At 47.1% G+C, this 17,265-nt stretch overlaps 1 protein-coding gene across 1 annotated transcript; it reads left to right on the forward strand.

Annotated features, from left to right (window-relative positions):
- Nucleotides 1-391: 391 nt before the first annotated feature.
- On the forward strand, nucleotides 392-14,996 carry LOC109317634 (E3 ubiquitin-protein ligase TRIM39-like). Its single transcript, XM_019546435.1, has 6 exons — nucleotides 392-854; nucleotides 5,743-5,838; nucleotides 10,234-10,464; nucleotides 11,393-11,415; nucleotides 13,203-13,315; nucleotides 13,790-14,996. The coding sequence occupies exons 1-6, from the start codon at nucleotides 429-431 to the stop codon at nucleotides 14,359-14,361; spliced, it is 1,461 nt and encodes a 486-aa protein (XP_019401980.1). The 5' UTR covers nucleotides 392-428; the 3' UTR covers nucleotides 14,362-14,996.
- Nucleotides 14,997-17,265: the final 2,269 nt, after the last annotated feature.

Consider the following 17,265-nt stretch of genomic DNA (forward strand, 5'->3'; position numbering starts at 1 on the left):
AGCTCCCCTTTACCACACAACTGTACAGTCACGATACATCTCTGATTTAGTCTCTAAGTTGCAAATCCATCCTGACTTCTGCCAAGCTTCAGACTAACATTCCTAAATACTTCTTTATGTTCTATAGAGGCATCCTGAGCATGGTCTGAAGCTGTAGAATGTGATGCTGTGGTCTTGGCAGGAAACACCTCTCCCTTCTAGTATTGTGGCTAAGTAGGCTTCTGGTCCTGATGTGGCACCAGGGACTGAGTGAGTCCTGACTGGTAATGTATGCAGTGCAGCTGTTTGTTGCAGCTGCTGGGAACAGCTCCCCCACTGCTCCTTCATTGCTCATCATATTAGCATAGTCCCACCTTCATCAGTAGCAATTGTTTCCTCAGACACAGAGGAAAGGAAACTTATCTTAGAACTGCAGCACAGCAGCTGCCATGGCCCTGGCAAATCCACTGGAAAAGCTTCACGAAGAGGCTGTCTGTTCTATCTGTCTGGAGTATATGAGTGACCCGGTAAGCATAGACTGTGGACACAATTTCTGTCAAGTGTGCATTGCCAAGTACTGCCAGGAGAAAGGGCTCCATGCAGATGGACCCTTTACCTGCCCTCAGTGCCGGGAGGCATTTCATAAGGGCAGCTTCAGGCCAAACAAGCAGCTGGCCAACATTGTGGAAAGCATCCAGCAGCTGCAGCTGAGGACGGGCAAGGAGCAGGTTGGGGCGCTGTGTGGAAAGCATGAGGAACGGCTCAAGCTCTTCTGTGAGGAGGATGGGGAAGCCATCTGTGTGGTTTGCAGGGAGTCCGTGCAACATCGGCCACACACCGTCTACCCCATTGAAGAGGCTGCCCAGGTGTATAAGGTAGGGAAGCCCCCTTCCGGAATAACAGTCCCAGAGAAGCGAAGTCTACTCTTCAAACACAGGGCAGGTAGGGCCAGCTTTCCACCATGGCCTTGGTATGAAGGCCAGGAGTGTGGCCAAGGGGTCCTGCTTTGTGGCTATTCCCTCCTGACAGAGCAGCCTTTTGGGATTTGAGTGCTGCTTATCCTGGGCTGTCCCAGAGCAGTGGTGGTCAAGGAGAAACCTTCCCCCTGGACTGAATCTAAGTTCTACTCCCTGAAGGGCTGGAAAGGTTAATTTGGTGTCCATGGCCCATGCACTTCAGGGGCTCCATGCTGAGAGAAGCTGCCCACTTATGCTCATTGTGATAGTAGCTTTGGTGAGCAGTTGCCACCCTGAGACTGGGCTGATGTTCAGATGAGCCATGGACAAGCCAGCAGGCAACAGGAATGATTGGCCAACTGCGTTTCTTTCTGTGCACCATTGAGTCCCCTGTAGCTATTTCATGCCTAGCTACCTGGGAGAAACAGCAGCTCAGACTCAAAGCTGTACCTGATCTGGGCCTGCCTGGGCTTGAAACTAATTTGGCCACTAGCATAATTAATGTCCAGCTTCCCATATTCCCAAGGGTCTTTCTGGTAGTGGGGAATAGCTGGGGAACAGAGAAGTCCAATCCATACCCTTCCACCCCATCCATATCCCTCACACTGAAGGGTAAGATGTAGGTGGTATAGAGCTGCAGCCAGGGCTGGTCCACAATTTTTTGGGGTCCCCTGCAAGTCATAGCTTTGGGGTCTCCTGACACGAAGGAGGCACCAGTGGTGTGGGGGATATGTGCAAGTGCAGAGGTGGATTAAGTTGTACTGGGGCCCTGGGCAAGCACAAAATTGGAGACCCCTTTCCCCCATGGGAGCTGGGCTTTGTGGGGGGTGGGGCCCCTTCCCCTCCTAATGATGGCAGGGGAGGCTGGGTGGACCGTGCCGGGCTGGGGGGCACATGCCCACCTCTTCTCCCTGGTACCCACTCCCGCTATGGCCAAATGTACACACACATGGCAGACAAGGGTCTTTGGATAAATCTGATATTTTTTATTAGACAAACTAAATAGCTGGAAACATTTTTCTAGTAAACTTTCAGGTTTAAAAACCCTTGGTCAGGCTGAAGGAAGCATCTGCAGTTGGTGTGTGCTCTTCCTGGATGGAACATTTAGTAAAGAAGCCAGAGGCTGGTCTGCATGCAAGCCAGTCAGTAAAAATGTAAATTGAGGAGTCAGTGGTTCAGAGAATCAGTGGGTAAGAGTCAGTGGGTTTTGTGGAATCAATCCTTAAACCATTTGTTACCCAAAAAGTGATTTTTGTCCAAGACACTACAGACTTCCTATGAAAACGTAAAAACATAGACCACCTTCCCAGCAACACCTTCCTAGCCACCATGGATGTTAGGCCTGTGCAAAGTGGCTAGTATTCACTTTGGACAGTGATTTGATTCAGTGATTTGAATCACTGTCCCGAATTGATTCAGCCACCACCAAACGTGCCAGATCTCTGAATTGGACAGGTCCCATCCCCTGCCCACTGTCCCAGCCCTGCCTGGACCCAGCCTCTGAGCTCTTTAAAAAAAAAAAAAGCCTGACACCCACCAGCTGCTGCCAGGTGTGTGTGGGGGGGTGATCCCCGCTGCCCCCCAATGCCCCATGCTGCATGGGGGGGGCTTTGCCATGAGTCCCCTGACCCCCACTTAGTCTCCCAGTTTCCAGTCTGCCCTGCCCACCCCAGCTCCTGGCTCTTAAAAAAAAAAAAGCCCCAAACTCACTGGCTCCTGCCAGGTTGGGGGGGGGATCCCTGCTGCCCCCTACTGCCCCATGCTGCATGGGGGGGGTTCTGTCATGAGCCCCCAGAAGCCCTGATGGCTGCTGCTGCAGCCAGTGAGCCCAGGAGTCAGGAGGGGGTTGGGCAGTGTTCAGGGGAACTGGGGGAGCAGGCAGGGGATGGGGCCGGGTGGGGTTCCCTGCACGGTTCCCTTTTCCCTCCTCCAGCCCCCCCCCCCACTTACCAGCACTGAGTCTGGGTCCAGCTCCCTGTGGCAGCAAGCCAGACTGCCTGAATTGCCGAAGCTCTTCAGATCAATTTGGACCTTTTAATTGGTCTCCTGATGTGATTCGGATTCAGAGATTTGGATGCTGAATTGGGAAGAGTCTCTTCCAAATCAAATCAGCACCTGAATCTTTGCACAGCCCTAATGGATGTTACCAGCTTATATAACAATATCCCACACCAGGACAGCATCCAAGCTTGCCTTACATACCTACAAGAGCAAGATGACAACTCTGAGTACAGACCCAAAGATATTACTGACCTTATACACTTCATCCTCACACGCAAGAATTTCACTTTTAATAACCAACACTTCCTCCAGACCATGGGCACAGGTATGGGCCCCAAAATGGCCCCACAGTATGCCAACCTTTTTATGAGCCACTTGGAAGAAGAATTCCTCAAAGACTGCACCACCAAACCCTTGCTATACTTAATATATATTGATGACATCTTCATCATTTGGACTGAAAACCTGCAATCTCTGATTGAGTTCCATCAGAAATTCAGCAAACATCACCTCTTCATCTGACTATCTCTTCGGCACTCCAGCACCAAAATCTCTTTTTCAGCCATGATGATCAGCAACCAGAATGGTAAAATACAGACCATGCTATACCAGAAACCCGCAGACCAACATATGCATCTACACAGAACCAGTAATCACTATAAACACACCAAGAAAACTGTAATATACAGCCAAGCCCTCAGATCCCACTGAATTTGCCCTGAGGAGAACACCCGGGATTGCTACCTCACAAATCTTAAAAAGGCTTTCACACAACAAGGACACTCCTCTAGAGAGATAGATGTACATTTGAAAGAGCCACCTGGATACCATGTGAAGAATTGCTGCAGTGCAGAAGGAAAATCTCCATGGATCCTTCTGGAGATTTATGTGGTATGTACACTGGTTATGACATACCACTCCTCCCTCGAACCTATAGAGAAAATCCTCAAACAATTGCAACCCAGCTCTTTAAGAGGTCTTCCCAGAACCATCCATCTTAGCCTTCAAACAAGCACTGAGCCTCGCTAACCTCATCACCAGAAGCAAACTTCCTACACTCCAAAACACACAAAATGGATCCAGACCATGCCATGGAAAGAAATGCAAAACCTGTCAACATGTCTCCACCACCCCCATAATAACTACATCCCAGAACAGAACCATCAGCATTCCTGGATCTTACACCTGCACCTCTAGGAATGTTATATATCTCATCTAATGCACCAAAAGCCCTGGTGGAAAATATGAAGGAGAGACCAAACAACAACTGCTCACCAGAATGAACACAAACTGGAAATCTATCAAAGACAAGAATACCCAAATACTTGTGTGAGGACATTTCTTATGAGAAAACCACTCTCTCCCATCTCTCAGTATTATTTTTTAAAGGGAATTCACAAAACACTTTTCACAGATGAGCCTACGAACTTTACTTCATCAGCTTCCTGGATACAAAAGAATCATGAACTAAACATAGAAGAAATACAAAAATCTAGAACTCTTGGTTCCAAAATGATACCTCTTATTAGACCAACTAGGAAATCACAAGAAAATTGTCCTTGTCTGCAAGCTTTCGGGCTCAAAGGCCCTTCATCAAGCTTGGGGAAAAGTATCAATGGTAAAAATTTTTGCACAGAGGGAGCTGGAGATGGAAAGCTGACCCGCTGGGTACAAGCTTTGTCTTGCGATTTCCCAGTTGTTCAAATAAGAGGTATCATTTTAGAACCAAGAGTTCTAGACTTTTGTATTTCTTCTTCTCTCAGAACAACACGGCTACCAAGTACATCCCTGAAACATGGAAGATGCAGAATTTTAGCCAATTGTGGATTTTAAATTTCTTTTCAGAACAAGAAAGATTTTTTTACCTCCATGCCTGCCATCTGACACCTCCAGGGAAGGAATTTTACATAATCTACATACCAAAGAACAACTTGATACAACTCTCTAAGACACTCCCATGGACTCAGTTTAAAACTGTTGCTTTCACTTCCCTGCTGGTGAGGATCCCAGGGACCCAAATTGGAAGGGGCCCCTGGGCATGTGCCCAGTTTTCCCATGCATTAATGTGGGCTGGGGCTGATGAACCGGCAGTGGTGGCAGGAGGGAGTGTGGTGAGCAGCTGGTTGCACGTGGCCCCTTGGCTGCAGGGCCCCCTGTGGCTGCAGGTTTTGCAGGCATGGATGGGCCGGCCCTGGCTGCAGCCCCAGCCCTATGTCCCTCTGGGGATCTCCTCATACAATTATCTCCCATGTGGTCTGTAAAGCCAGCTTTTGGCAGCTTGGTGGTGGCTCAGTGGCACAGAGCAGTGAGGACAGGAATCTAGCCCAGTGCTGTAAATCAGGCACTTTAATCCTAAATCTGGTTTTGCTTGCACAGTGGAGAAATGTCTGATTTTGGACACACAGTCACTCCGTGGAGAAAAACCATGTGCCATGCCAAGGAGGGCAGGTGCATGAATTACCTTTCTGCTCCTAAAATACACCCCGTGAGGGAAAGGCATGAAACAGCTGCTAGTAATTAAGAACCTCAGCTCCGCTTATGGGGCTGTGCTCCTTCTTCAGGGACTGGCAGAGGCACAGTTAACATTCTCTGAGCTGAGTGAAGGCAGCAGCTGCCTGCTTACAATGCAGGGATTGTGGGCTGGAGGAATCAGCTGGTAGGACATTAACTCTCCCTTTGCCCGTCCCATTCCACTCACTCATTCTTCCTTACTTCTTAACCATTTGACATTTAGGTGTAAAAGGAAATGCAAATGGGTGACATAATTGGTTAAGGGTGAACTGACTGGGTTTGTTTTTCTTATCAGATTAAACTGCAGAAATCTTTGGATCATTTGTCAAAAGAGGTGGATGAAGTTAAAAAATGGGAGTCATTGGAAAGGATGAAAGCTCAGAAATGCAAGGCAGGTGCCTGGTTTCTGTATTAACTCTCTATTAACTGTCATCAAAACTTCATTCAGGAGGATACCAGAGATTTGAAATTTAGAAATCTAAATATTTTTTATTATATTTAGAAATAATAAATAGTCTCAGGATCCATATTTAATTATCAGTCTTTTTTTTGCTGTTTTTCAATAACATTTATGTATTTTTGTATTTTTAAAAAAATATTTATTCTATCTGTTGCATGTGAAAAACCCACATAAAAGAAACTAACTATACAGGAAAAACAGTTACTGGGGATTCAGTTTTTGGAGACACACACAATTGGAATACAATAGAAAACAATCATCTTTTTTTTAGTTCTTTGTAGTGATCTTAAGGGTCATAGGTGTGGTGTGGGAGGGTATGAGGGTGCGTGGCCTCCCATCTTTCTGTGCTGACAGTGGAGCATGGGGCTGCAGCTCAGCCCCAGCTATGGCCCAGAAGCAATGTGAGTGGTGGCGGTGACACAATTACTGTCCTAATGGCAGGATGTGATGCATGGGGCTGTAGACACGTATGTGTCATCTATGTTCAGATGACAACAACAAGAGGAATTATAATGATTTCACACAGAAGTTGTGCAATTTAAGTATGCTTCTAAAATTCAAGCTGAGAGGAAATAGAAGATGGGTAAAACTGTTCACCCTTTTGAAAAACCCTTTCTGTGAGAATAGACTTGATTACCCCAGCAGTCCAAAAACCATGAGAAAGCTTAAAGTTCATGAAATAATAAAAAATTTAATTCAAGTTTCTTTTCGTCTTTTAGTTTCTAGGATTCATTTGAGACCATTTCAAGCTTTACTCCTTATCACAAATCTAAAAGCTGCTTCTTATTAAAAAAGAGATGACAATCTTGTGAAAAAAAACCTAGGAGTTTAGCACCCAAAGCTTTAAGAACAACTCCAGACTTGGACAGATATGAGAAAATGTCACGCATGGCAAGACAGGAACAACAGTTTTTTGTGTGTGTGGTTTGGTTGTTTTTTTTTTTAAGGAATGATCAAACACTGGAGGTGGGGAGGATAGGAACCTAGAAAATACAAGTAACTATAAATGGGAGTGAAACCGACTTTAATTTGTTATTCTGAGCAGTGAGAAATGCAGTGACACATCAAAGAGCAGCAGTAGATAAAATGAGATGTGTCTTTTAGGCACTTACAGTTTTAATAGCTTTTCATGGGCAGATCATTCTGATTTTATGATCTGGTCTTTTGCACAGTCCAAACAGGAGGGTTGTGCTCAATAACTCAAGGGGTTGCTAGTAAACAGATGTGCTTGTTTATACCATGTGATCATTAAGTTGACATCATCTGTTTGCTGCAACATTGGCAATGAGGTGGGGACATATGGGACAGGAGGATGTTATGCAATGTGCTGTGTCACTGTGACCTATGGTTATGTCAAAGATTAAGAAGTTGCTTTCCAGGATCATACCCCAGAGCCCCTAGGATGCCAAGTGTTGGCATATGAGGGGCACCGTTTGGTTTTCATGAAAAAAAAAATTTACTTAAATCAGCGTGTGAAGAAATTGTAGGGTCTACCTTGATTACTCAAAATTTGTGAATTGTACCCATGGAAACATCTAATTGGCTTTAAAATCATGATATTATATTAAACAATAACAAGTCTGAGCTTTTTTTACTTGTGCTCTGCTTGCTGAATATTTATGATAATAAGGGCAACATTTTGGAAGCGATATTTTCATAGGCAGAGGAAGAAAATATGATTTAGGGGGACTGAGTGCATGTGCAGTTGTGTGTGCATGCACCCTGCCCAGCAGGTAGGTCTGTTGTGGAGAAGGGGTGAGGGGCAGATTGAGGCTCCTCACGAGAAGGGAAGGAGTGGCACAGTGACAGGGGCAGGGGCTGGGGTAAATAGGGCCCTGGGGCCAGGGCTGGTTGTGGAACACTTGGAGCCTGGGAGGCTTATCCAGGGGTGCGGGGGGCTCCTGCTGTTGCATACACTACCAAGGCAGGCACAGGGGGCACATGCCCCCCCCCGATTTGTGCAGGGGTGGAGGCAGCTGCTGCTGTGGGCTGGGCTCTGCACCCTCAGGTGTTGCCCCATGAATAGCACGACGTCATGTGCCTCCTGTGTGCTGGCTCCACTGCCTGCCCAGCGGTGAGAGGCACGTGGTATCACGTGGCTGCTGAGGTAACTGGCGGTGAGGTGCAGAGCCCAGCCCATGGTGACAGCTGCCTCTATCCCACACACAGATCTGGGGTGCATGTGCTCCGTGTGCCTGTCCCAGGGGTGTGCGCAGTGGAGAGAGCCCCCCTGCATCCCTGGACAAGCTGCCTGGGCTCCAAGCATCCCACACCCTGCCCTGGGGCCCTATTCACAACCTCCTGGTGACGGGCCTTGATCTGTACCCCCATGCCCCTTCCCTCCCCACTCCTCCCCTCCCCTCCCCCTTGCCATCCACACATTTACCTGCTGGGCTCTACTCCACACATGGCTGGGCTGGGCTGAGTTCCCAGTGCCTGTAGGCTCTAGCTGCTCATCTCTGTGCATGCCCATCCTCCTGCCCTGCTGCAGCACCTGGAGCTCACGCCTGGGCTATTTGTGTTTGTGGGGGGGGCTAAGCCCCATTAGCCCCAGCCTTCTGTTGCCTATGGGTATTTTCCCTTTTGCTTTAATATTTAAGCCAATCTCTAAGGAAACCAGGAAGAGAATTTGTGTGAGGATAGGTTATTTGGTCTCTCTTCACTACATCTGGTGCTAGCCTGGACTGACTACAGGTCTGGTTCCTGCTCCTTGCATACACTTACTTTATAATTTCAAGCTTCCCGATGAACCCAGATGGGCTATAAACATCTTTAAAAGCAAAAGGGAAGCTGATGTTTTCATACAGTCAATGGGGTCCATCCCCTGAGGGAGCAAAACCAAGTACCACTCTCAAGAACTGGCTATGCTGTGAAGATGCGGGTTGGACTCAGCAGCCTGCAGAGCTGATGTGCACAGATAGCATCAGTGCAAGCTTATTTACCCTGCCACCTGCCTCACGTTAGGAAGAGCTCATAGGGTATGAAGGGAGAAGAGTGGCTTGTCCAGAGTAGGTGACTGGATTCAAGGAGCCTTTGGTTTATGAGCCATTTTCTGTAGAATATGGAAGCAACTTCCTATTCCTTAATGTCCGCTAACATCTACGGGCCCCTTGATTTAAACAATGTGTAAATGATTCCCTCTTGCTTTAGGCTGAGATGGTAACCAAATAAATAAGAACGAGAAATAGTGTTTTGACAAGGAGATCTGCTCTGATTGATAGTCCAGTGGGGGCATCCCAACTTTTTGGCAAGTATTCCACCAAGTAGCCTTGCACCCTCACCAAGTGTCACTTCCAACCCCTGTCCCCAATCTGCTGCTCTGTTTTCTGTTTGTTCCCTGCTTTATCTGAAGCTATATCACCTGTCCCCTCCTTCAGCTGGCCTGCCAAATGTGTCCTGTGGGCCATATGTTGCTGACCCCTAGTCTAAACCTGTGACTGGATGTACACTGTCTGTGCACTCTTTTCTGCTAAAAGTCCAGTGGTCTTTACATGGAGTTCATCATTCATTCACTAGATTTCTCTGTTTTGCAAGAACTGGTGAAATTATGCTAAGACCAGGGGTGGTCAATTATTTTTGGCTGGTGGGCTACTTAATACCTGTTTGTGAGCTGTTGAGGGCCACACAAAATCTTTCAGAAGATATAATTTTTCATAAAATCCTTCAGAAGATATAATTTTAACAAATTATAGATAAGAAACAAACCATATACTAAAAATCAAACATCTACGATAACATATTTTCATCTCATTTCAAAATATAATTTTGAACTGATTTATGTTTTTTTGAGTAGTGTATATAGAGATGATTGCATAATAGCTCAAAATAAAGTCTTACTCTTGTATATTGTATGTTGGGAGGGTATGAGCTGGGGTGTGTATGGGGGGGTGTATGTGGGGGAGTGGGTGTATGTTTGGGGGGGACTGCCTGCGTGCTAGGTCCTGTGAGCTGGTTGGGGGTGGGGGATGGGAAGTGGGGGGAAGGGGGCATGTTCAGTGAAGCTCACCTGGGCGGTGCAGTACAGGTGCATCTGGGTGCATGCCACCAATCTGGCCCAAAACTGGCCGAATGGCGCTCCACATAGGGCTGAGCCTTACCCACTCCTGCCTGGGCTTTAATTAGAACCTGTCTAATTAAAGCACTCTCACCCCCACCCCAGACCACGTGTAAAGATGACCTTAGAGTCTAGTCCTTCGTAAGTGTGAGGCAAGACTGGAACTGTAATAGCAGACCTCTTTGCAGCTGGGTTAACCCAGCATTCAATTTGCTTTCTGATATTAAATCACAACTCTGACATCTCCTCTTCTTGTGCCTGTGTCTTGGAAGGAGGTAGTTAAGAATAAGCGTGAGAAGATTGTGACTGAGTTTGGGAAACTGCATCAGCTGCTGGCTGAGGAGGAGAAGCTGCTTTTACAGAAGCTGGAAGAGGAGGAGAAGAAGATTCTGCTGAGGATCAATGAAAACTTAGCTAGGATTTTGGAGCAAAGATCCTCTCTAGACAAGCTGATCATGGAAATAAGAGAGAAATTTCAGCTGCCAGTGGGTGGGCTACTTTGTGTGAGTATGCAACAAAATTCCTCAACCTCCTGGTAGACAGCATGAAGCAGGACCCTGCTGCTGAAGTCAGCGGGTACATGCTTCCAGTTTCCTAGGACCTACCAGCCTTTGTCCTCTCCTAAAAGCAGTGTGTGTGTAGGATTGTTCTTCAAGGAAGCACAGCTCCTGCCAGAGCTTCCAGGTGTTCAGAGCAAGCCCAACTTCTGCACTTCCCTTCAGTAAGCTGCAGAGTGTTGTACCTGTGCACCCAGGCAGTGGGGAAGTGGGAGGGGAAGTAGTTCTGCTTGCTCCTGGCCTGGCTGGAAATCCTAAATTCTGATCTGTTGTGATCTTTCTGAGTTTTTGCAACAGAAAATTTGCTTTTTTATTTTTCCGTGGTCAAAAAACAAGTGAAAACTAAGAGTTGACATTTTCTGAGGGTTGTCTTGAGTCTAACAAAGTTACCAGCCACTGTCCTAAGAGTTGGATTTTTCCAGGTATTTGGGTGTTTCATTCCCAGTGACTTCATTGAGACAGGTGTGCCTAAATACCATCAGAAATATGGATTGAAATGACTGTGGCTAGATCTACAGCAGTGGTTGTGTGTGGCTTAGAACAGCAAAACCCATCTGAGAAACTAAGTTAGTTAGCCAGCCCTCAGTTCCATATTGTAGATGCTAGGCTGCTAACTAGTTCCTAATCCATCTGATGAAAGCTAGTCCAGGGATGTATCCACTTCTACAAGGTAAACATACTCTCAGGACTACCCAGCAGTCTATTGCAGAGGAATAACATGAGTGAAGGCCTAACCAACCCTAGTCTAATGCCTTCACCATTGGGCTATCCACCTTATGCTCGAGGGTGGGTTAGAAGCTAATGCCACTGACTGACAATTGTGTAGCCATGAAGTGACTACAGCTATGAACTTTTTTCTTTTGTCTCCTTTTAGGACATGAAAAGCATTTTGCGCAGGTTTGTGCTTGTTTTTGCACTTTGTGCAGAATTGTTGATAGGTGTAAGTACTGCAGTTTGTACTCATGGCTCCAGCTTCAGCCCTGGGTTTTGACAACTGGTCGTTTGAAGTTTACTAATAGTGGGATCAAAGCAAGAGGAGTCCTGACTGCTCTGCACGGACAGGGCAAAATCCATTATTAAGGGGGGTCATACTGGTATCCTGAAGCTACAGTTCCATCTCAGTATTGTGCACTATGTGATGTGGTGGATGCTTACTATTTTCCACTCCTGAAGTGGCTGCACTTGAGGGACAAATACTGTCTCTTACTTGCACAGTGCTGTGCCTTGAATCATGGTAGGCATGGAAAATGCTGTGTCACTCTCAGAGCTAGAAGAATATCTCCCAAACCATGAATCACTGTGGTTAATTACACTTCTTTCTCTGGGCATGGATTCCTTTCACCAGCCCTTGGTCTATAGCTCATTTGAGGGTAGGTTTTTGTGCCCAATTCATGTTCAGATTTAAAATTCCTATTTCCATTATGTTTTTAAGCTATTTTGATTGGACACATACATCCCCTGGTAACTGTTCTCTTCCCTGATTGGATGAGCATAGTTTTGGGAATTAGGTCCCTTGATATGCTTATTAGGGCTGTGTGAAGCTTAGTCCCTGTTTCGATTTGGCGGAGATTTGGCCTGATTTGGTAGCTGAATCTCCAAATCTGAATTGAATCAGAGGACCCTTTAATCTCTCTGAATTGAACTGGAACCCTCCGAATTGATTTGGAGATTCGGGCATAGAGACAGCTTTAAATGTTTTTTCTACATACCTCTAGGTAGCAGGGGCTTATGAGTGCTGCGATGCAGGGGAGCATGGAGTGTCCCACAGGAGCGCATGGGCTCTCCAGGGCACTCGGCAACAGACTTGGAATGAACCAGAAGCACTTTATGTTCCACTTCTGGATCTGCTGGGGAGCGAGCTGGGGGGCCCCTGTGCCTCCTGAATCTGGAAAAGGCACTCCTCTTGCTTTGATCCCACTATTAGGCAGTGGTCGTTTGAAGTTTACTAATAGTGAACATGTTGAGGGCCCTCTCCCTGCACTCCTATGGGATGCTCCATACATCCCAGCATTGCAGCAATCACAAGCCACTCCTGCTACCTCAAGGTATGTAGAAAAAACTTTTAAAGTTGTGTCTATGTCTGAATTGCTGATACTCTGAATCAGTATCGAATCTTCAGATTCGGCTGAATTGAATGAGGGACAGTGATCCGAATCAAATCACTGTCCCTGATTTGGGCTGAATCCAAATCCAAATCGAACAGGTCTCGCTTTGCACGCCCCTAATGCTTATGAATTCAGAATTTTATAGTAATTGCATAAAGACAGTGGATATTGCTGCTACAAACTTGTTGGCCCCAATCCTCATTCATAGTCAGGCCGGTCACTGTGCGTGTCCCAGTATGGTGCTAATGGGTTCACAGGCCCATAAAGGCAGTTCTGAATTGTCGGGGGAGGTAACACTAGCATCTGTGCTAACATAAGCAAGGGGTAAGGGGTGTTCTGTTAGCTCCTTGTTCTGTCCTTATGCCCTTGTGGTGTTGCCAGAAAGTGGCTTCAGTGCAGTGTTGGGGACATTGACTGGCATTAGAGGGTGGAAAATTTCAGACATGACTGGTATAAGAATATTTAAAAATTAAACCAGCTCAGCATGGGAGACTTGCTGCTTTATTTTCCCAATGCTAGTCTTTGGTTTGTGAGGCACAGGGGGTTCTGTGCTGACCACAGGGAATGTGTTCTTTTCAGGTGTGAAGATATGAAATATCAGGCCCCAGAAACTTTTCCTGTGGCCCTGAGAGAGAACTACAGCATCCCAGTGCATTGCCTTGGTATGAGAGACCTGCTGAAGAAATTCAAAGGTAAAGAGAACTACCTGGCTATGCTGCTCCTTAGCTCTGTGTGGAGGCTGACTCCTGGGTCTCATCTCCACATGCATGAAGGGTCTGGGTAGATGGGTGTACTGCTACCTCATAAAAGAATCTGGAGCTTTGTCACATGTCAGCTACCCTGTGGTAATTGTCTGTAATTCCCTGTGGTAATTGCCTCATACTCTGAGCTTCCACAACACCCTAGCCTTTCAGTTATTGGAGCGATTCCTTTCCATTGACAGTCATTGCAGGTTAAGCCTTTTCTCATTTTGATCCCAGATGATTAGTGAAAGTGCCATACTCCTGTGGAAATGAGATGCCCTTGTATTTTAGATGTCCCCAAATTTACAATCACTGTGGACAGGCTATGTACTGCTGGACTGGGACAATGATGCCAATGGCTCTTCCCCTAAAGTGACATCTGATCCATGTGTCCCTCTTTTCTTTTCCTCTCTCTGCCTGCAGAGGATGTGACTCTGGACCCAGAAACAGCTCATCCTGAACTCATCCTGTCTGGTGACCGAAAATGTGTGAGACGTGGTGGCAAGAAGCTGGTCTTATCTCTGTTTGATAATCCCAAGAGGTTTAATACCACCCCACTGGTGCTGGGATCTCAGGTCTTCTACACAGGCCGGGGCTACTGGGAAGTGCAGGTGGGAGACAAGACAGAATGGGGATTGGGGATATGCAGGGAGTCAGCCACCAGGAAGGGAACAATCGTCTTGCTGCCCAGCAATGGCTACTGGATGATGCGTTTGCAGAATGGAGGCCAATATGAGGCCCTCACTTCCCCTGCCACCCCCCTCCAGCTGAGTGTGAGGCCTAGGCGGGTTGGGATCTTTCTGGACTATGAGGCTGGAGAGATTACGTTCTACAATGTGACCGACCGGTCCCATATCTATACATTCACTGACAAGTTCTTTGGAAATCTCCGTCCTCTCTTCTATCCTGGTGCTTCTGTGGGAGGCAAAAATATTGAACCCCTGGTGATCTCATGGGTAAGGGACACAGATGGCAGTGGGTGTGTGATTCTGTAGCCTTCTAGATCAAGGAGATGCAAAAAGGCATCTCCTTTGTCTCATATCAGCACAGCAGAGGGGGAGGGGTGGGAGTGGAACTATCTAGCTCTGAAGAACTATCGCAGATTCATTTCAGATCTGGCTAGTTTTGCTCCCCTTCTAGGCTCTGAGCAGATGGGGTGGAAGGAATAGGGTGCTGATGGGGAACAGGGGTGAAGCAGCAGTGCAGGAGGGAGGCAGAGATGCTGTATAAGTAGAGTGACACAACATGATGTCCTGCTTAGCTGGAGATGTGGTAGATACCATTACTGAAAAATTAACATTGACTTGGTCCATTCATGCCTATTACTCACCAGTAAAAGGTCCCAGTGCCATTCCTACAAGAGTGCTTCACATAGCAGTGAATAATAAATGGGGGCGTTCTGTGGGTGGTGAGTGGGATGTGAGAGTTTGGATCCCACCCCTTTGGTGACCTACAGGTGACTGATTTTTTAAAATGTGATAGGGAAAGAAGTGACTGGTTAGATGTTACTTACAGACTAAGTACTTGATTTTGGTGACAGGGACTCTACACTGCTCTGTGCGTGCTGTCTTCATGCTGATGTAGCAGTGAATCATATTTAAACAAAACCAATAAAGTGTGACTTTATGAATAAGGCAATGTTTCCTTTAGTAAAGAAACTCTTAGTTTTGTAATGTTTTCAGTGCAGTGCACTTGTCAAAACTCAAGAATTTTGGTTCAGTGGGAAATTCTGAAATGTCACAATTTGGTTTTTGTTTCACATTGGACCCTGAACAAGAAAAATCAGAATGTTGTGTCAGATGGCATTTTTGAAGAAAATAATTTTGGGCCAATCAAAATGTTTTGTTACAGTGAAATCAAAATGTTTCATTCTGATTTTGGCTTTTTATTTTAGATTTTCATCACTTACAAGATAAAATCAATTTTGGAACAAAATTTGGTACAAAAAATGAAAAACTGAAATGTCACGAGATAGAAGTGGAATAGAAATGAAATTTCATTTAAATCAATTTGTTCCAAGGAAAATGGAATTTTTCCAATAGAAGAAAGATTGACTGGAAGCCACTGGCTCTGTGTCTGTGTAGGAACATAAGAAGTGCCACGCTGAGTCAGACCATTCAACCATTCAGCCCAGTTTCCTATCTCCAACAGTGGCAGAAATACATGCTGCAAAGGGGGAGCACTGAACAAGATACGTCTGGATGGAGCAGGCATGTCAAACTCATCCGGCCCTACAGGCCAGATGAGTGTCCCTGAGCTAGTCTGAGGGCTGGACTGGGACTGACCCCTGTAGAGCAGCCAAAGTGCTGGAGCCAGCTTGTGTGCCATACATGGCATGCAACAAAGCCCAGGGTCAACATGAGGTGCTCAGTGTTTGGGCTGGACCCAGCACTATACTTGGAACAAGGGGTGTGGGGCACAGGCTGCATGTGGTGCACTGGACTGACCTCCTGTGCTGCCTGCAGCGTGAGCCACACAGGATCTAGCTTGCATGCCCCATGCGGCACATGGGGCTGGGGTTGGTGCATGGGGTCAGTCCAGGGACCCACAGGCTGGATCATATAGCTCCAAGGGCCAGATCCAGCCCATGGGCCATATGTGTGCCACCCCTGCTCTACAGTAATCTATCCCCTATTCAACACTGTAACAAGGGAACATCCTGGGGCCAGTCTGAACATCGGCCTGGCCACTTGCCTCAGGGCTAACCGCCTGCCTGCCTCACCTACTGTGCCTTTGATAACTAATTGGAAGTTATTCCCCAAGTGGGAGGCTGCCCATTTACTTGCCCTGATGCCAAGGGCCTACACTAGGACCTGCACTCCAGTTCCTCATGCTGGGACTCTCACTCTCATGCCTCACGCTGGGCTCACAGTCCCTGTTCCCTCACACTGGGCTCTCAATCTCATTTACTTGGGGCTCTCAGCCCCACCCCTTTTCTTTAGCTCTTGGTCCCCTCATACCCCATATTGGGGTCTCAATACCCTTACATGACACTGGCCTTCAATCCCCTTGCCCAACACTGGGCCTCAATCCTCTTGCCCAAGGAGCCTCACACCCAGCTCCCTCGGGCTTAGGACCCTACCCCCCTGGGGCCACACACTACACTCCTCCTGGAGCCTCCATACACCCCAGGACTTGCTGTGAGCCTGGGCACTGCCTCAGGTCTCTTCATTGACCTGGGCCCTGCCTCAGGCCTCACTGTGAACTTGGGCCCTTGCTTTGTCTTTGGGGTGTGCTTCCCTAGACTTTTCCATGCACAGGGTCACCAGCAAAGCAGGGGGGCTGAGGCTTTCTGGTGCCCCATACTCACCCTTCACTAGGGAGGCACAGGTGTGGCATTTTCTGGAGATTGCCCCTCCACTGGCAGTCCCTCCATACCATCCAGCCCCAGCAAGGTGTAGTTTTAGGCCTTCCTTGTCCCAGGACCAGGAACCTCCAGCCATCCCCATAGTTCCTGCCCTATACTGCCAAGATGTTACAAGTAGCAGCTCCAGCCAGGCAATGTTCCCTCCCCAGCTGCCTGTAGCAAATTGCTGGCCCTGCTGCTCTTATGTGTAGCAGCTGGACCGGCTTTTCCAATCAGGTGGCCTTTGGCTAGCTGTGTGATTCCTGATGGGGATTGCAGGCACCTGCAGGCTGCTGTGCTGCTAGCTTGGCCCCTTTAGGTAACAGAGCACAACTCTGTTACAAATACCCTTCCTGGCATCCACAGTCATTGTTTTAGAGATGCCAGAGGAAGCATCTCCAGCAATTCTGTTCAACACCTATTAATAGGTCTATCATCCAAGACTTTTTCTAGTCCCTTTTAAAATCTGACTATGCTATCTGCTTCTACAACTTCCTGTAGCAATGAATTCCACAAGGTAACTAAGTGTTGCATAAAAAGTACTTTCTCATGT

Source organism: Crocodylus porosus, unplaced genomic scaffold, assembly GCF_001723895.1.
Source record: "Crocodylus porosus isolate Cpor-Errol unplaced genomic scaffold, CroPor_comp1, whole genome shotgun sequence".
Taxonomy (NCBI): Eukaryota; Metazoa; Chordata; order Crocodylia; family Crocodylidae; genus Crocodylus; species Crocodylus porosus.